Raw genomic sequence first — 21,232 nt, forward strand, 5'->3', positions numbered from 1 at the left:
ATTTAGTATTTCTTTGATTTCCACATCCAATTCATTAAGGAAGATATTAGGGGAAGTGGGTCTTTTACTTTCAAGCCCCAGGAATCTAGGATAAATAATTTATCCCCACTTGTCCGCTATTAAGTTTTCTAATAATCTATCATTTTCTCAGATTAGAATTATCTCAAGAAAACTAAGACAGTTCAATTGCCAAAAAAAAAAAAAAAAAAAAAAAAAAAAAAAAAAAGGGAAGAAAAAAGCTTAGTAGAAGAATTTAATTTAAAAATGTTTTCCAGACAGAAAAAAAAAAATGTGTTTGGATTTTGGATTAATGACAAAAATGTCTTAATGATGACATCAGTTTTTGGATATTTACTTGGTTTTAGCCAAACCTGATATGACTGATGTGAACATGTTTTTGTTTTCACTTTTAAATGTTGTAAGAAATTAAGTAATCATTCCAGTGTGATCAGTCATTGTTTAATATTGTTTTCATCCAAACAAATCATGCATCTGGGATGAAACCTAAATGTTATACAGTAGATAGCTGAAGAAAAACTCACTTGTGTAATTTGGCTTTGCTTTTAGTAATTGACTGTGAAGAGCCAATCCTATTCCCATAAGGTTAATTTCTGACCCTTATTAACTTCACTGTAAGCCATTTTCTTTCCTAAGCGTCACTTCAAGCAGCAAATCAGTAGTTCAAGATTAATAACTATGTTGAAACTCACTGACAGTTTAGCATAGATTTTTCTACTGAATTTGTACAAAATGTTCCGTACATTAACTTCCTTTAAATTCTGTTGGCTGCTAGTAAATTTGCTGTGCTGCCCTAATCAAGACAGTTGTGTTCCAACGAAGGAGAGACTGAAGGTCCTTTCCCTCAGGGGAAGCAAGGCTCAGGGGGAACTCATCACAGTATTCCAGTGCTTAAATACTTTAAGGGGCATCTCAAAGAGGAATTAAGCTCTCCCTTCTCAAGGAGCCAGGGATATGGTGGAGTTTCTGTCATCATTTAAAGATGTCTAGGACACAGTGATAGATAATCTCAGTTGGGCTCTCATTCCCACCAAAAGCTGGACCAGATGATCTTTTGAGGCACCTTCCAACCTGGGCTGGTCTATGATTTTGTACTTCTGATCTGAGAATCTTTCACATGAGAAATAATGGAAAAGCTGGATTTCCATGATCAGACTGACAATTAATTTCTTTTTTTTCCTCAGATCCATTGGCCTAGTACACCTCTGCAGGCAGAAGAATGCATAATTAAAGGAAGAGACGATGTAAGTATCACTAATTACAGATTAAATATACTTTAATTATACCTGTGGCTGGTCCAAAACAAGAATTCAGGCATCCCTAACTTAAGAGAGATTAAAGCACAGATATAAAGTGAAGTGTTGCAGGTTAAAAACACGTAACTACTGTGAACACATTAAATTATTAGTTTAATTGCTCTTCAAACCAATTCGTAAACAGGCAATGAACACTTTTCATTGCCTGAACTTTCTTCCAATTCTTATTCTGGTGCTATCAAACAAGATACCTTAATAATTTTCCTTTTCCATTTCTATGTTCTTTCCTTTTCATAAACACAGATTATCTTTTCTATTTTCATATTCCAGTTTATATTTAAAATTCATATTCACTAGAATACATTCTAAAAAGCAGTCATTAATAATTATAAAATACACTGTAATTTATATTTTCCTATAGGTTTCTTGTTCTATTAATAAAAATACTCTGTTTTAATGAACTTCAGACTTGTTCTGTTCTTGTGATTCAATGCCCTCACTGTAATAATTTCCTGGGAAAAGACTTGAAAGCTCACTGATACACAGTTGATATCATTGGCACCACAGGATGAAAGTTCTTCTGGAGGGGAGCTCTCTTTAATTTTGCAGTGCACCAAGCTCTTTATCTGCACCTCATAAACACACAGAGAGTGCACCTAATAAATCCCACAGCTGAGAGAGCTCACACTGAACCAAGGGATGTGAAAATTATGATAGCTTTACAGCAACAGTGACAGGAATGTAGGACACGGAAAGGGACATACAAGGTTTGCCCAGAAACACAGCAAACAGCAGCCTCAACGATAACCACCATAAAATCCCAGTAAATTAGGAAGCTATAAAGATTTTGTCTGAAGTGAAAGCTTGAGAACTGTCCACATTAAGGCACTGGAACCAGATTGGAAAGTAGTAGTAGTATTAGTAGTAGTAATAATAATAATAATAATAATAATAATAATAATAATAATAATATACGATGATGATGATAATGATGATGATGATGATGACGATGACTCTTCCTATTCACCTGCTCTAGAACTGATCCTTTTTGAACTTACGAGTTCATTGTACTTTTTCAGGTTACTTTTATATCCTTGATAATTTCAGGTGGCTTTGGTTGAAAATGGTGGTTTTCTACAATGGCTGAACTTTATGGTCATATTAAATGAATCCCAAACCTAAATTATTTTTCCTTTATTTGATAGTACCGCTAAGCATTGACTGTTGCTAGTTAAATCTCTACCATCCTTCTTTAACCACTACATATTTTCTGATACTCAGGCAATATTTTTGTTAAAAAATGCAGAAATAGGTACTGTTGTTTAAAAACAAAGATAGCTCCCTCAGACTTATGTTTCCTTAAAACCCAAAACCTTTTTGCAATCCAGTTTGTTGTTGTAATTCCTCAGATTTGCATTCTATGAATGTGGTAATTTAAAGAGCTTCATGTGTTTTCCACATTTCTCTGCAACATGAAGCTTTGGAATAACTACTGCTTTTACAGAAAAAAACCCAGAACTTTTAAATAATCACAAGATTCTAGAAGTAGACTCTTTAAGAAAAAGACATTAAAATTTTAAAATTTTCTAATATTGTAATACCAAACAATATTCTGATCCTCACAAGACACCATTATGTATGGACTATGTGAATGAGTTACACTAATTAATATCAAGAAACCTTAGTAATTTCATCAGCATTCTCAGCATTCAGTAAGATAAATTACTCAACCTGAAAGTAATCTAAATTAGAATAAAAAAAACCGTCCTACTATTTTTATTTTCACCCTTATTTTTTGTAGCCATATACCAATATTGACTTAATAATATAATGTCTTAAAATCAACCCTTTGTCCATTTTAATTTCTAATGCTATTTTTCACACCACAAAGTCTAGGAAAAAATTTCTGTATTTCAAACTTTTTTGCTTATTTCCATGCTGTTTCTATTTTTTATTTTCCTTTGCAAAAGATCTGTTACTCAAGGCATAATTATTAAGTAGAACTGATAATATTGTAATAAGCTTCTCAGCATTGAAAGACTTCACATGTAGTTTGCTGCCTCTTTCTGTATAACAGAGCTGGCCACTTTTACAAGCTTGTATAACCTTAAAAAGTTATCAGTTCTTGTTGTAGCAGTAAAATAGCAAGTACTGTAGTCATAAACATTTCCAGAGCTTGTAACAGACTTAATAGGACAATTTAAAAATGCTTTTCTTAACAGCACGTGCATACTCTTAAAATAAGGCCATGCTTTCCTGATTTGAGTGAAGGCAAAGAAAAAAAATCCTTCAGCTGTCATCCAGTGTGCCAGGAATCACACCCGCTAGCCTGCAGTGTGAGAGTTTTCAATTACTCTGAATTACGTTATCAGAATTGGAAATCATTCAGATATAAATCAAATTCTGTAGAGATGCCTCACTCCTCCACACTGAGAAGTTTCAGACTAATAAAATTCCACAGATCTATTAATATATCTGTGGAGCATCCTAAAGACAACCCTAGTATTTAATTAATTGATATAGTATAAAGAAGTCTTATTTCAATGTTCCCTTGGATGATGCATCTCTTCCCTGCCCTGTGTAAAATACATTATTAGTAGGGTTATCAGCAATGCCTTTTTGCTGACACTTCCCAGAACAGCACCTTTTGTCATCTGCTTATAAACAAGCAAGTCTAGCCATTTTGAATTAGTGTTTTTCTATGTTTGGTATTTCCACATTCTAGGGGTTGGGGGTTTTTTGCAGATTTTTTTTCAGGCATTCCTTCAAAGGCACATGAGAGGAAAAAAAAAAAAAGTGAAGATTTTTCCCATTAAAAAAAAAAAATTATATCCCTACCATGATTTTGGTACAAAGATCAAGAGTTCAAAGTTTATATGCATAAAAAAGGAAACCATGGAGTAAAGAACAGACCACCACTGAGAGCAAACAAAGGGAATAAGTCAGGATGGAGGAGAGGGAGAATCAGGAACAGCATCAGCACCCAGTAAAGCATCTATTCAAAAACTTCATGGCATCATAAAATACTTATGGAATTGCATTTTGCTACCACAAGTCAGCAAACATTTGGGAAATGAACATAAAAAGTGGACACCTCTGTCTTTGAGTGTTGATCCATACAAGGAGGATCTCATGCAGCTCATTTAACCCCATTCTTCTCTCATTTCATCAATTCATCTGACTTTATGTTTTTATTTCCTTTAAAAAAAGGAACAAATTAGTTACAAATCAAGAAATTCCAAAGCTGAGATATTAAAGTTTGGTTTGTCCTTTGTACATGAATAATATTTAGTTACACAACAGGTTATTCCTGTGTAGGTTAATTACTTCTATGAATTAGCATGGTATATCCTGAGGAGGAACAGTTAAGGAGGATCAGGTAGAGGGGGAGATTTCTTTCCTTTTTTATTTGCTGGAGCAAATGGAAGACTTACATGTAATGATTTCAGGGATTTGAAGAAAGAAGAAAGATGGTTTCTTAGTTTTGAACCTAATGTGGATTTGCAAGTGTTGAATTCTGCCCATGAATTCCCTCTAGACCCTTCCTTTTTGATGTTAAGTTCTTGCAGTTGTTAATAAGATCCAGAATTGTTCTCACACAAATACAGCAGTCCAAAAATGAGAGTAGTTATCAGTGAAAAACTGGAAATTTTCAAAAAAGGAAATTCCCTTACTCTGTTTTGTATGTTCATTTCAGGATTGTATCAATTGCCTTTTGGAGATGTCTGGGTTACTTCACTGGCTATTGAAAAACCCAGAGAGAATTCCATAAATTACATGTCTAAATGCCAGAACAAAGTTATGGATTAAAACTGGATTAATTCCATTTTAAATGTCTTAAAGCTCAGGGTTCTAAGTTGCAGAAATGTTGAGTAATGAATTGAAATGAACAGTAATTTTGCTCCACTAATAGAAACCATTGAAAAACACCAAAAAAAAATTCAAAAACCAAATCCCAGGAATCCCAAGAGTCCCAAAATCAAGGGGTACTTTTATCTCACTGTCTCCATTTCTAGTTTAGCACAGGAATAATGACCCCACATCTCAAAGGAATGTTTGAAAATGTTTTAATTGTAATATTTATGAAGTTGCAAATACACTAATGAGTCCCAAAATATTGCCCTGGGGGAAATCAGTATTTCTTTTTCAAAGGGGTTTAAACAGTGGAAACAGACAAAGTATGTGTTTATACAATATAAAAATATTGATTAACAATTAATAATACAATAAATTAATGGTGCAATTAAAAATTATATTTGTATAGTGATAAAGTATTCAACTCTAGAGAGAAGCTGTTTGCTGACCATTCACATCTGATGCTCTGAATCTTATGTTTGTGTCTTATGTATCCAATAGTACATAGTAAAGATCTATTCAGATTTGCAGATATCTCCATGACTAAAGAAGCACAAAAGTGTTTTTATAATTTAGTAACTCCTAACTGGTTAAGCATCTTCAATAAGACATTATCAATCAGTGCTCTAAACTTGCTTTTTTAATGTAAAAATGCCCACCCATGAAACTTATGGAGCAGAGTTAGTAATATGAAATGAAATAGAATAGAAAGATTCAATATTAGAATGTCACCAATGGGCACATATGATACTAAAAAAATATTTTAAAAGATAATATTTCCCTGTGGTTATTTTTTACATAAACTAGGATGAATGTGCCAATTACATCCGTGTCCTTCACCGATACAACAGGACTCATCTTCTGGCTTGTGGAACAGGAGCTTTTGATCCACACTGCACATTTATAAGAGCTGGACATCCTTCAGAGGTAAGACATTTGGTTTACAGTACTGATTCTTTCAGTTTAGTTTCCAGCAAAGCCTCTGTGGTTAAAAATAAATATTTAAGGTCAGTTGTTCACAGCTCTCATCTAATAGATATTTTCCCTGATGAAATGTAATGCTGGATTATAATGTAGTTTATGATCAGAGGAACTCACTAATATTTGGAAGTATATTCTGGAGAATTAGGCAAAGAATCCAAAGATCATCTTAGATTTTTTGGTGAGTTATTCACTAGATAAACTGATATAGTAATTCTTAAGAAAAAAAAAAAAGCTTTTGGAGGGAGTTATAGCTAAATCTGTTGGAGTTTTTGTTGTTGTTGGTTTTTTGTTTATTTTTAAAAAATACATCATATATCAAAATATGTGTTAGTTTGATGGGAGATTGAATTTCTTAACAAATCTTTGGTAAATTCTACTTCTTTATACTGGTCTTGTTCAGCAAGTGCATGTAAGCTCCTTAATGATGCTTACAGCAGAATGAAACAGCAGTGCAGAGATCAATAACAGGAATATATCGTCAATATTTTGAATATATTTCTTATGCAAAAATAGATATTGCCTGGACATCTCAGGAGCTGGGATCCTTTCTGTCTCAGCTATATTAGAACAGGTTTAAAGACTCAGCAGAAGTACCAACCTCTCATTTTAAATTAACATGTAAAACTCCTTGGGCATCAGATCTAGGCTGATGAAGGCACGTGTGATGACAGCTTTGGCAACTGAACCAGGGAAATGCACTTTGTGAGGTGAGACTTAATAGATGGAGATGATCCATAACCCAAAGATAAGACTGCTTTTAACTGGAGGGGTCAGGGAGGGTTGCTGGTCAATGGTTTTGTTTGGTTGGTTCACGTGATGTCTCCTGGTGGAGCTGAGCCCTTGTCATGGAGCTGTAGCACCATCCACGGGAGTTCTTGCTTTCCCTTATGGCCAGGAAATCTTGGTTTGAATAAATATTAATTTCATATAAAAATTTTTTTGAAGTGTGCTCATAGAAATCAACTAAGGGATTTACTTCAGGCAAATGTTTTTGATTATTCTTTTCTGAGTAATAATGTATCCTTTTGACAAAAAAAAATGAGAGCATCACCAGAAGCAATCTCCAAGGATCCAATCCATGCTGTGAACCTCCAACTGCTGTCAAAATGAGAAGAATCTCAGAAGTTAGGACTCCAGCACAGCACTTAGATTCAGAGTTGTATGAATTGCAGAAACACACTGTCTTCTAATATTAAGGAAGGACCTCGATAATAAGCAATGTTTAAATAAGGAGGATTTGTGTGTCTTCCTTGCTCCTCTCACAAACCTCCTGTCAGGCTTCCCAGTAAAGTTTGTAAGAAAGCAGTGGCTGTATGTGTAGGAACACTATTTTAGAAAGCATAAACAATAGACTAATAAAAATAGAAGCCAACAAAAAAAAAAAAAAAAAAAGAGAAACAAGATATATATAAGACTGGGTGACCCATGATCATCCCCTTATCTTATCCTTCCTTCCCTTATTTTTGTTTATTATTCTCCCTTGTCACACTGAGGTTCTAAAATTTTAGTCACACTGAAATCATGGGAAAATTTCCTTTTTTTTTTGTTTTTGTTTTTGTTTTTGTTTTTGTTGTGTAGACAGGAAATATATTTTCTACACTAACAAGTAGCTATACTTTTTCCTGTTATCTGAAAAGCTGACCATCAGGACTAGAAAAGACAGATGCCGTTTATATGGTAGGCTAAAAATAACACATGGTATGTGGTCGAATGGGCAAATTTTAATCTTGCTTTTTTTGAGTGATAAGGACATGGTGCAACTGCAGGAAGTGAAAGGACAAGATCCTTCTGCAGAAAACTGCAGCTCAGTCTCTGCTCATCTGTTTGGTCAGAGTATCCTCTTCCCAAAACATCTGATTACTGTTCTCTATTTCTTCCTTCCCAAAACATCTGATTACTGTCCTCTATTTCTTCCACCTTATCTCTCTGGCCATTTTCTCACTGTCTGACTGTCCTGGAAAGGACAGTAGCAAATGGAACAATATTTAAAGTATGACTTTACACTTCCTCATGCCTGAGTAGCACAATTTGTGTTTGAGGCTCATATGTATTTGAACAGTGTCACTTCTGAGACATGTTGAGGTGTAAGGTGTGGGATGAAGGAAGGGAGGGAGCCCTTTATGGCAAACTTCTGTGTATCCAGATGTAATTAATGCAGCATATGAAGGTAGTTGCAGACTTTCATATGGAATTATTAACCAGCAGTATCAGCATAGAAAAATATTTGCTCTGTAGTCAAGGACCTTAACTAGAAGTTTCAATAGTGCTCCCTGAGCTGATGGAGTGGGGAGTATGGGACTATCTCAATAAAAACTGCAGGGTTCCTAAGTTATTAATGGTATATAAATGTAACCTAGAGATGAATTCAGAGAGGCATTTAGGCATGTGACAGAACAGCAGCACTGTATCTTCTGCAACATTGCCTCTTCCCATTTACTGAGCAGCCAACGAGGAACCTGTTGGAACCTAACATCCAGTTAAGGCTCTGGGTCTTGGTGATCACTAATCCCAGGTTGCAGGGACTTTGGCAGGACTACATTTACTTTGTAGTTGGCTTCCAACAAAAGTTTACACAGTCATCCATTTCTGAATAGCCATTTGGTAAGAAAATGAAGCATTGCTGGTTTTCCTTTGAACAGTGGAGATTTCCCAAAGCCATGATCACAAGCACACTGAATGGCATCCTGATTTAGCATGGGTTTGTGAGGCGCAGTACTGTTTGTGAAAAGGAGCATTCTGCCTCCTGTAAAAAATCCTAAATACTTGTACAACCACCAATTCATCTTTTCATATCAAAACCAGGTTTGAGCTGTGTCTTGCAGAACACTGAGCTCTTGTCAAGAAATCATGAAGCCAAAAGGAGATTTCTAAAAATAGGCAGAATTTGATTGCTTCATTGGCAGGTCATTATACTATGGAACTGCCTTAAAACAGAATGTCTAATGTTCTTGAAAAACACAGCAATAATGTCCATTCCTCAGCCAGTCTCTGTAGAAGGTATAAATCTTACAATGTAGTGAATGAAATGTGCTTTGAAATCCTTCACATGCACATTGTGCTATGATACATTACAGCTTCTTTTGTGCTTTCTGTGGTTCTAGAAATTTTATTATGCCATGCATTTTGTCTTAATATGTTGATCATAGAAACCAACAGGAAAGAAATACTGGTTTATTTAATTCTACATCAAACTTATGTTGTACCACCAGAGTACAACCAAATGTATTTTTCTAAATCAAATTACTTTTAAGTTCTATTATACACTATATATCCATTTGAAAGATTAAGTATAAAATGGTTTACTGCACTCTATCCCAATATCAGCTTAATTGATTTCACTGTGGAATTCCAGGCTGCTGAGTTTCATAAAGCTGTTTCAGTTGCTACATGTCTAAAAATATATAAGTATAGTCACTGACTGCAGCTTTTTATCTTTTTCTCTATTTCTAATTACTTTGATCAATGTTGCTTTTCCAAATTTAAACATTTCAGCAAAATACCCAATGTTTTTCTGCCATATAGAAAAAAGTTACAAATTAGGAAAAGTAGTAGTGCTGACTTTGCAGACAGAACAACTACTGATGTTTGCAACAGAATATGTTATAAAGTCTTGTCCAAGAAAACATAGCCGGGCAGTAAATGAATTCATTGTCTCTGGCTTCATGAAATGCTTCCAAATGTCAAAAATCAGTGCAGGTCAGAAAAGATTGGGTTCTTCCAGGTTTTTGTGGGGTTTTTTGTGTTTTTTTTTTTAATTTCATCCATTAAAATAAAGATTATTTTTCCTGAAGAAAGCAACAGTCAGAGACCCTGAAAAACCCCAACCTTTTCATCTGGAAATGCACATGCATCCTTCCCATATACTCTGTGAGATAAAGCCTGAGATGTCTTCAAACAAGATATAGAGGATGAAGAAAAGTTCAGAAAAAAATCTTATTTGCTTGGATTCTCACCAAATTGACATTTGTTTCTCTTGTTGACTTTGATGCCAGCAAACCAGGTGGGGCAGAGGAGAAGGGAAGCACCTGCATTTAGTGTCTTCCTTTTGCATTTATATAAATTTCTCAGTTTTGGCAGGTGACAAGTGCTGAAGGAAGTGCTTTCTGTCTCAGTCTATGTTTCACCACATCTAGCTGCTGGTAACAGTACTCTGGTGCTGTTCTGTATAGCTGAAAATAGCCTGGGTGAGTTTTAATGAACCTTAGATAAATCAAAGGACCTATCTGCAGTCAGGTAATGATTTATCTTTATGAGTTATCTGTTCAGTAGAGCAGCAGGTGTAGGGGTGTCCTGGAGGCTTTCCAGTGATCCATTCTGCCTTATTCACTATCTCACAAAACACCTTTAACGAGTCCACATGGGAGTTTCACCAAGTACAGCTAAAAATTGCTCTGCCTCTATAGGACCTGCAAAATGAGTAGAAATTCCAAAAGAAAACTGTGCAGAAACAATATCCCAGGTTTTTGCAAGCTGCATGGGGACAAGATAGAGCTGATTCCTGAAGAGGAAGGCATCTCTGCATGACAAAACCTGTTGAGGGAATTAAATTTATGAGAAAGAACTATGCGTGAAGAATTTTTCCTCCATAACACACTGTAAATTTTTAATACGTACATGAATCTGGCAGGGTGCCATTTCAGTGCCTCATTTAACTCAGTAAACTGCCTCCAGCTGTATTTCTCCACTTTGAAAGGCTGATGGATTGAGCCACCCTTTCCACAAAATGCACTGGTGGTTTTTGGGGTTCTTCTCTAGGTGTTCCTAATCTGATGTATTCCTTATTATGTTATTTGCTCCTCAATTTGCCAACTGAGATTCTGCTTATCAGGGAAGACCAGATCTGAGTATTTAGTCCTGTTAGAGACAACTTGCTTTTAGTAAGCAGCAGCTGTATTTTTTTTGCTTGGAAGACAGTTCAGTCAAATTGGAACCTTTTTTTTTAATCTATGTTGCTTTAGTATTTTGTTGAGTGTGGGGAAGGACACTTCTTTTTCTACATGCTCTGTGATTCAATGCAAAACCAAGACAAGGTTCAATTGTGCAATAAGATTTCTGTTTACCCCCTCTATACCAACCAAACATAGGCAGCATGAGCTCCTCAGCTCTTGCTTTAACAAACTAGAGTGAACTCACATGCGAGTCATGAGAGAATATGCCAGATCTCAGTTTATCTTTGACATGACATAAATCTTCTGCTCTTGACCAGAACATGATAATGTCATTATTCTTCCAGCTTTGTTGAGAAGCAAAATTGTAGACATATTTCTATCTATTATTTTACAATAATAAAGTTTTTTCTGACGTATTTTGATAATCAAAACAAGCAATGACCTGCCAAGTTGATCCCTCTCCATGCTTGCTCCTATTACCTCATCTCCACTCTGTTTTCAGAGGATTAAGGAGGAGGAACATCTGGTTTCACTGACCAAATAGAAGTGGGTGTTGGCCAGTTCTTCATTAGATAGAATGTGTGACAAATTCTTGCCCTGAAAATATTTGCTCAGAGACACGGTGTTCTTCTGCATGGGTGAAAAGTCAGCATTTGGAGCACCATCCACGAAACAGATATGAAATTCTGCCAAGTGGGTGACACATGTCATAAAATCTTCGACCAGAGGTGTTCATTTATATCCTCTGGTCTCTGGTCCACAGACTGCCAAATTGCACCAAAACATCCATACACCCCAAACTTCATTTAGGTTAAAGCATTTCATGTTCTGGAAGTTGAATATGCATACATTTCAAGAGAGGTTAAAATGGAACCTTAGACAGAAAATATTTTAAGTGAAAACAACCTGTATGCTCACAGCAAACAACAAAGATCCTGTGCTGCAAAAAGGGAAAAGGCACAACACCATTATTTCTCTGACCTAAATATTAGCTGTTCTAATATTTAATTACTTTTAGTGTTAGGAAATAACCACTTGTTCAAGGTCAATTTTTGTCTAACTTCAGCTTCCTGTCATTTAACCTTGATATTCCTTTGATAGCAAAGTTAAAAAGTCTCCCACTATCTTTTCCACGTTTTCCTCATGTAAGTACCTATGCACAAAGATCAAGCCACCTCTTCACTTTTTTTGATAAGCTGAATAAATATAGCTCCTTAAACCTCCTATCAGCAGGACTCCTCAGTCTTATTTGTGTCCTTCCTGTGAACTCTCTGCAGTATTTTCACATCTTCTGGAAGTGCAGACACTGGAATCACACATGCTATTCCATAGTGTGTGTACAGGCAAGGTCACTGCCCCACCTCTGTTTGAGATTCCTCATTCATGGACTCAAGTGCTGAGTTCTTGGCACGGTATCTCAATGAGAAATCTCTTTTTAGCAGTTTGCACTTGACCCAAAGTTCTTCACTTGAGCACAGAGTTATCCCAGGTTACACACTTTGCTGAGGCACCTAAGTATCAGTCTTGTATAACAAGGTTAGTGAAGAGATTTCTGTGTTACCTGCCGGTGTCAGCTTTAATAAGGCATTGGGATAGCCGAGATCCTAAATGATCACCTGAGTCTAATGCATGAAAGCAGTCTGAAGAAAGATCTGACCTTCCATATTCTAGGGAGCTCTGATGTGCTTCAGATACAAACTCTGTTCCCTATTGCAAAACGCAACTCTTCAGATATGGTTGTGTTCAATCTACTTAGCAAGCTTCTGACCTGTAACTCAGTATTCCAAGCATTCCATAACCTGAGCTCTCATTAACCTTTTCTCTTTCTTATTTTGGCCTCCTCAGTACTTTTGTGAAGTTTACTAGGAAAGAAATCATGTGATTGTTTAAATCACTGCTAAATTAAAAAATAATCTTTCTAGCAATAATAAAACTTAGGGAAACCTTCAGTAAAAGCGGATTCATCAATGATACCTCATAAGAATTGTGCTTTAATATATGTCAACTGTTGGTATTTCTTAACAATTCTACAATGCACATTGTTTATCAAATACCTGTGTACTTAGTGAAATCCTCTGGAGAAAGTCAGGTATTCTGTAACAGCACAGTTGCTCTTATCATTCTTACATTTTTAACAGACAACAGGTTTTTGAAAGTGCTCTCCATCCATAAATGAGGTGAATAGCATTCATTACTTTTGAATATTGGCTAAATATGGCCATACGTGAAGTGTAAGTTCAATTTGGGAGATTGGTAGAGTATGTGAATTGATCAGCCATATGAAATGGATTTTCCATTGTATTACCCCTGCCCCTTAGCAAGATTAAGCACAGATGGTCCAAGGAGAATGAATCCATACAGAGGAATAATAGTGTTATCCCACAGAGAAAGAAATCCTCCACCTGTGTGGTAATTTGATGGGGGTAACTAAAATATTCCAGCTCTCATTATAATGATTTTTAGATTCTGCCACATTTATTTATGAGAGAAATTATTTTTTTAAGTGACAGCACCTGGTGAAGTCTATATCATTGTTTGAAGAATAGACTTATTAATCAATACGGTGTTATCATAATTAAAACAAGGAAAAAAAATTTCAGTAAGATTTTTACATTATGAGATGAACCCCTAATATTGTATAATCCTTCTATGATATATAACTGATATTTTTTCTTATTGGACTGATATCTATATAGAAAGTAAAAATAAATGTTGCTAGCAGTTCATCTGTGCCATTGGATTCAGAGGATCCACTCCTCTGCCCTTTTTTATTGAATGGCCATTTAGTCCAGCTGAAGCTCTGCAAAGGGGCTGGTGGCTGTCTAAGGCTCCACTCCATGGAGACAAACAGACCAGGGTATGTGAGTCCTTCTGAACCCCATTCCCAGTTAAATGTAGCTGTAATTTTCATGCCCAACACATCTCTTCCTCCTTTCACCACCAAAGCCTAGATAGAAGCTCAAATTTAGAGCTGCATCCTTCCTTTTTTATTTCTTCATGACCTTCGTCCCCAGTTGTTATGATAGCAACCATTAGGTTAGGTCATTAGAGAGGGTTTTATTTGGTATTTGCTCTGATATGACCCTCACAATCTCAGCACAAGTTTAGCCTGTCAAAGCCGTGGAAGAGAAAAAGCCTTGGTTAGTGGGGCTCTCTGTAAAGACTCTGCACTTCCCCAAGAAATCCCTTCACTTTTGTTCAGCATTTGTGGACTCTCTTTACCTTCTCTTTCACTTGGTTATGACTATATCACCATATACAGCTACTCATACATTTTAATTCTAGAGAGCCTTTCATACATATTACCTATCACATTAGTGCAATACAATCAGCATTTCTAATGGCTCTGTTCCTTGCCATAAGACCCCTAATGAGTTTATGTGACCAGTTCAAGGTCACACAAAGGTGTCCCTGCTAAAATTCTGATCAATGCAATCACTTCTGCTGAAACACTGCGAGCTGCTAAGGATAAATACCTCTGATTTCTATGTGTGCTGTGGTGGGGTCTTTTTTTCTTTTGCCAGATTTTTTCACATTCATTAAGTCAGGAAAATATATTATTTCTGTCACTTTAGGCCAGATATTTTGATACAAGTCACAAATTGCTAATCCTTTTGCAAACTCAGACAGCAGTCTGGCATAACTCCAGATTTTAAACACATTTTCAGATTGGAGCCCAATATGTCTTAATCATTTGACTGTGGAATAAAATGCACAGACCTGAAAAATGCATCTGAATTTTTTAGGGAGGATTTAATGTCTATAATATTTTATGCACTCTCATCCCATAGGGCGATTGATCTTTTCAGTATGTCAGTGGATAGTAAAGAGGATTGAAAACAGATCCTCAGAAGAAATACTACCTCCCAAATAATCTTAATTATGTCAAATAGCAGAGACATGACTATTGCAGACAGTTTTTGAGGAGTCTATTCCTAATATTGTATCCCCATTTGGCTTGGAAAATAAAGTTGAGTGAATGCTGAAGGTATAATTTCAAAAGTTAGTAATCCTCTGACAACAAGAAGAGATTTTTTGCCAGTGCTTAGATCCTTTTGAAAATTAATGTTTGGATTAGTTAAAGAAGATATTACATGAAAAGTTCTTTCTCTGTTGGAGCATCCTTGTCTTGATCACCCATATACCTGTATGCCTGTTTTATGGTGACTTAAATAGGGCAGTGTGTTGCAGTAGGAATTTATTAGTATTATTGTAAGCTTTTGGAGCACAGGTTCCTTTACACAGGACTCAATTATATTCCACTGGGTTTGGTTTTGTAATTTTTCAATGAATTAGTTGGCTTTGTAGCAATTAGACACCTAGCTAATCTTTGGGACTATATTTATCAGATAATGCTAATGCACATTTTTCTTAGCAACAGAATTTATTCTGCCTAAACAAAGGCCTAAATAATATGAGACACCTTTTTCTGACCCAGTAAGTTATTTTCTGCTGTTATACAAGGACAGCCTATTTTCCTGTAGATCTCTTTTACCACTTGCCTTCTTGGTGAGGCAAGTGTACAGATTAAGGCAGGTCATGGAGCTAAATGTTCATTTTGGAGACTTATATTTGAATTATATTTTCTGCTGATTTACAGACATGTTCTGTGATCTTTCAGCTTATTTTTTTTAATGGGGATGTCAACGTTCATTCTTCCTGAAAGAAGCCTCTGCACAGTGTAATCAGAGTGTCTATGTTCAAATAACAATGTAAGGATAAGTATAAAAGAAAGAGAAAATATGTGAAAAATACTATTTTGAGAATATGCAAAACAAAAGAATATTTGCAAAAAAAGTAAATTTTTATGTGAATTGATATTAAAGCCATTATAGTGTGAAAGAGAATGGAAATCAAGGTGAGGTTTGTAAAGCATTTCATTGGTGTAACTGGATTTTTTTTCTCATGTGAGTGATTGAATACTAAGTGAGTGCTTAGAAATTTTTTGATCATGACAAAAACTGAAGTTCAATGTACACTCCCATTTTTGATGGCTTAAGAACTACCTGAATATAAAAAAGAGTGCAATATATATGACACTAGCACCATGTGGCTTTATTAACAGTTTTAAAAGAACATTTCTCATAGCTTTGCAAAAGCAGAGAATCTCTATTTTATCTAATTTTATTCTTTCCCTTTCAATTCACTTTGCATATGAATCTCCTTTTTCTAGTTGTCTTCAAAAAGGTATAAATTACAGGACCACTAGAAATGGATAGCAACAAACAGCTCTTGCATGCAATGTCATTTTTACTCTAAGTTGAAGAACCATGAGATCATTAAAGCTGAGAAAGAATTTTGTCCAGTGCTTTAGAGCAGTACTGAATAGTACAGCCAGTGTTTAAAAGTATACTTTAAAAAATCTTCACAGACTTTCCCCTTTGTACTCTAAATATGATTTAATACCTGGCAAGGTAAATAATATGGAATTGTTAGGAAAAAACAAGGCAAAACAAAATCAAAATATACCACACACTAGAAAAAAAAAGAAAAAAAAAAAAACAGCAAACCAAAAAAACTCTACCAACCACAAAAATGCACAGGCCTCCTTGAGAGCAGACTATGTCAGTACTGTTGCAACAAATGCATACACAGTTAAGGGTGTAATTAGAGATTATGAAGAGGTTTCAATCTCCTTTAAAAAATGCCAATATGATATGTTTTACTTTTTTTGTTGTCAGGAAAATAATAAAATTTAAAGTAAAATAACCAAAGCACCACAAATGCTTGTGGAAAATCAAATTATTTTTCTCTCATAAAAATAATATCCAAGGAAAACACAACTAAAACCTCTGTATCTTAAAGTCCCTGATTTAGTGAAAAGATACAGCTATTGTATTAATGTTCAGAATAGGCTTAGGTACTTTGCTGAACAGGAATGGAAGTACGCATATGTTTTAAATTAATCACATGCATAAGTGTTGTCTTGACCCAGAGCAAAGCAGCACTTGGCATTAGTGAAAGCAATTTTCTGCAACAGAAGTTAAATTCAGTCTTTACATTTTAATGCCTCTGCTTGACCTTTTCTTTCACCATTGTGTATGGCCCACATTATTCTAGCCTTCATTGCCTGAAATTACCAATTCATATCAAGTTAGTGGCAAAATGTTGGGTGCTTTAAAAATATCTTCTATTTCTTTAAAAGAACATTATTATTTTAATAATAGTCGAAAGTGTATTATGTTTCCTGAGTCACTGGTATCATAAATCAAACCCAGAAGCCCCTTTCTTTTCCCAAGCTACATTCAGAAACACGCAATTCCACTCCCAGCCCTCCATATGTGCTTTTGCATGGTTTTTGCCCTAACCACTGAAAAATGCCCATAAAATAAATTGTGATGTTGAATTGATGGGCTGTATAATCTGTGAGGAAACTGTCAGTTTTACTCTGATGTTTCTCAAGGGATTTCAGTGTCAAAAGCTGCAAGGAGGGTTAGAATTATGGAATTAGCCTTCAAAGCTGATTATTAATGTGCAATGCTTATTTCATTTAAACTGGCATCCCATGGAAGCTGGCACATCTTACACCTGAACTTCAGTTACTTGCCCCAGTGACAGGAATAACTTATTGCAACCGTGGAATACTTGGCATGCTGTCCTAAAAGCTGAAGGTGGAAAATCTCTCTTGGAGGAGTCATTGCTTACATTTTCAGCAACTTTTCAGACAGTTACATGTGTCTGCAAGCATTTATGAGCTGCACATCCTGCTTTATATCAAAACTAGTGACCTCCTCTTAAAAATTCCACCAAATTGCACTGAAACCCAATTTTTTTGTCTACCCCCAGTGTTTACATTATATTCATAGTGTTAACACATATTCACACATATATATTTAGGCTACAATCCTAATTCATAAATTCCAGATAATGAATAGATGCTATGCATATTATTTAGCATTTTCACTCCACAGTCACATAGTTAGCTTTTCTAAGCACATTCATGTTATGAATGTTAAAAGGGATGGGTTTGTCTTTAACATTGATTTAATGCTGGTTCTCAGAGAAATTGTTAACTACATTAGCTTTTTCATTATGCTGGTACAATTTTGTATACAGTGATGAAAATTCTTCTACATCATCCAGGAGATTCCCCTGCTGGCCTCATCTCCCTGCTGTGAGGACCAGTGGCATTTTTTCAGGGGAAGACCAAAATATGAAGTGTGTTTTATGATGATCTGGTGGGATCATGTCTCCTCCAACAGAAGGAAAGCTTTCAGTATCTATTCCCTCCCTAGAGCTACAAACTATAACCTAGGAAGGGCAGAATAATCTATCAATTTTTAACTCGTGGTTTGTCTCTCCACTTACTTCTAAATCTTTATTTAACCAATTAACTGACAAATAGTTCAGTTGAGGTCCTGGAGGAGAAACTCTTTAATGAGTAACTTTATTTTGAATACCCAATTAGAGAATACATAACTTCAGATGGTTTTTAGAAATATTTCCTTTACAGCAAATTTTATGCCATTATGACTCCCACGTACTTTTTCATTATTTCAGAAAGGTTTTCTTTTCTTTCCTGAGTTCGCCTCACTCTTTTTTTATCCATTGTTGACTCAAAATGTTACAGTATTTAGTTTTGAAAAATACATGGTATGTGATGTTTGAAAAGTATGGAATGGCACTGAGATTTCCACATACAGGGAAATATTTCTTCATTGTTTGACATTTACCCAACAGCAGAGGGGGAATAGTTGCTACTGATGTGAAATTGTTGCTGATACAGCATAAAACAATATTCCTGCACCGTAAGTCTCTACCCAAGACAGTTATTTTCTGCTACATCAGCTTTAACAACCAAGGCTAGGCCAAAAAAGAAACTTCTGGAGAGGTGAGATTATAAATGCTTGGTTACCTCATGAGTTTTAGGTCCATTTCCTAAAATTTGCAAATTTTTTCCTTATTTTATTTTATTTTATTTCATTTTATTTTACTTTTTCACTGCAAGTACACATTAAACAAATGTCCTCTTTTTGCAGAACTGCATTCTGCGTTGTATCCCATTTTTATAGAAGCTCTCTAACTACTGGGAATATTTCTTTTTGACCAGAAGTTGCAGCAAAATGACGTGTATGATTTAGACAGTTGAGAATGGAAGACAGGTACATCAGCTTGTGTGTTCTGGGGATTAAGATGTGAATAACGCTTTGAAGTCAAGGGGCTTATGATAAATTTAGGATTGACTCTTTTAAATTAAATGCACATAAAGATTCAATTATTTATCAATTAGAGGCAACTAAGAGCTCTACAACTTTTCATTTTCCTAATATCTTTTTGCTTCCTATCCTTTTAAAGTATTATTTTATTACTATTATTATTTCTCATTTTTCCACCCTCTGCTTCTTTGGTCCTTGTCTTTTTAGCCTGGGATTTTTATGCAGAAGAGCATAACTGTCATGAAGTCACCTGAAGAGAATATTCATTTAGTTTCTGGGGCAATTGCACTTGCTTGAGAATTTTTTATGTTTTAGATTATCAAGATTTTTTTTCTGTGCAAATTCTGAGTTAGTGTAATAAATATGTGAAAAGTCCAGTCTAATAAAACCTGATTTTTATGACTAAAAAGTCCCTTGGAAGTTTTTGATAATGTGTTCTGTATGGGAGAGATTGAGGCAAATATTTCTCAAAATTCTGGGGGATTTGGTTTCCTGTTGCATGTAACGTTATGCCTCACAAAATATTTGCCTCATATATTAGGAACATGAACCTGAGATTTAGTTTAATGAACAGGTAGGTTACATTTATCCAATATATTGATATGATCTGCATTTCAGCGGACTTTTGAGCAAAACTTTACACAGAACTGGAACTACTAAATTATCAAAATATTTGCTTTTCACACATTTGATGGCTGTGTGGCATATTTTTTTCAAGCTTTCATAGCTTTCTATCTATTTGCCCTTTTATTTTTCCCTTTCTCTGTTTTTGGCATGCTTTTCTGTTAATATCTAAATTAAAAATATTGTGCTCTCACTTGATATTTTAATCAGACATTAATGGGCTGTTCTGTGAAAGCTGAGACAAAAGTACCATTGCAAATGAAAATTTAAATTGTAAATTATTTCTCAGTCTTTACAGCCTTATACAGACAACTTAAACCAAGTTGCCAATATTTTTTTATACCGATATTCTGTTAAATCCACTGAAGAAATCACATCTGCTCTGAAAACCATAACTGGGGATTCATTCCTAAACATACTTCTATGAAGAAGATATATAAACATCTCCAAGCTATGAAGAGAAGATAACACTGTCTGATATATTTAACAACTACTGGGGAAAAAAAATTGTTTAAAGGGGGAAAACACATTCCATGGTGAGATATCTATTTAATGTTTAGATAATTTGGAGAAAAGATAGAGGAATCTTTCCTCCCTACTCCCACAGAAATGAAAAAAGTGCAATTTTAGTGCATATCTTTCTGATTCTTTTTGGGCAGTGCACAACAAAGGTGATCTGTAGAAACCCAGAGAATTTTTACCAGTACATCAGTGAGCAACCATAATTGTGTTTTCTCCCTAATGAAGTCAATCCTCTACAAAGGTATAACAAAATTAAAGCTTGTCACTAAGGACTGTGTTTCTTTGCCTGTAGGGTTTATGGTGTTCTCTGTCTTTTTTTTTTTTTTGTTTGTTTTTAATTTAAGGATCATCTGTTTCAACTGGAATCGCACAAATTCGAGAGAGGACGAGGCAGGTGCCCTTTTGACCCCAGCTCTTCCTTCACCTCCATCTTAATTGGTAATGATCTTTATGTCACGAGCTTCACAGTGCTGTCAGTCTGTCACTCTGAGTCTCCTTCTCCAGCACACCAAAGTGTTGTCAGCCTTCCATTGCAATCCTCCACATGTCACACTTAATCCTCGTGGTGCTGCCCACATTAATATTGCATTCCAGGCAGCATTACCCACAGCAAGGGTGGCTCACTGAAGGGAAATGTTGAGTGACATGTGCCATCCTGGAGGTAATTGATTGTTGTGTAATTATGGAAATAATCATTTCCTGCTTTCCTTAAAAGCAAAGAAGCACGACTGGCTTAGTCATTTACACCGCTTTTGTTTTCATCTACTGAGATTAATCTGAGCAACAAGCAGCCTGTAAAAATGTGAATTTAACTGTTTTTATATAAAGCTTTATTGATTATATAAATTAAAATTTTTTTAATTTTCTTTTTTTTTCATTTCAATGCTTTCTTCTAACAAAACTATCACAAACTGGTGATTCTGTGTTA

At 35.3% G+C, this 21,232-nt stretch overlaps 1 protein-coding gene across 1 annotated transcript in view; it reads left to right on the forward strand.

The window, feature by feature from the left end:
- Window positions 1-21,232, forward strand: part of SEMA3E (semaphorin 3E) — a 128,273-nt gene that overhangs the window by 74,054 nt on the left and 32,987 nt on the right. The window contains exons 3-5 of the mRNA XM_054272194.1: window positions 1,203-1,262; window positions 5,937-6,056; window positions 20,649-20,742. Coding sequence (XP_054128169.1) covers window positions 1,203-1,262; window positions 5,937-6,056; window positions 20,649-20,742 — 274 coding nt within the window. The remainder of the gene's footprint in view (window positions 1-1,202; window positions 1,263-5,936; window positions 6,057-20,648; window positions 20,743-21,232) is intronic.

Source organism: Melozone crissalis, unplaced genomic scaffold (assembly GCF_028551555.1).
Source record: "Melozone crissalis strain CALT ecotype California unplaced genomic scaffold, PUWL_Pcris_2 ptg000004l_1, whole genome shotgun sequence".
In the NCBI taxonomy this organism is placed as follows: domain Eukaryota; kingdom Metazoa; phylum Chordata; class Aves; order Passeriformes; family Passerellidae; genus Melozone; species Melozone crissalis.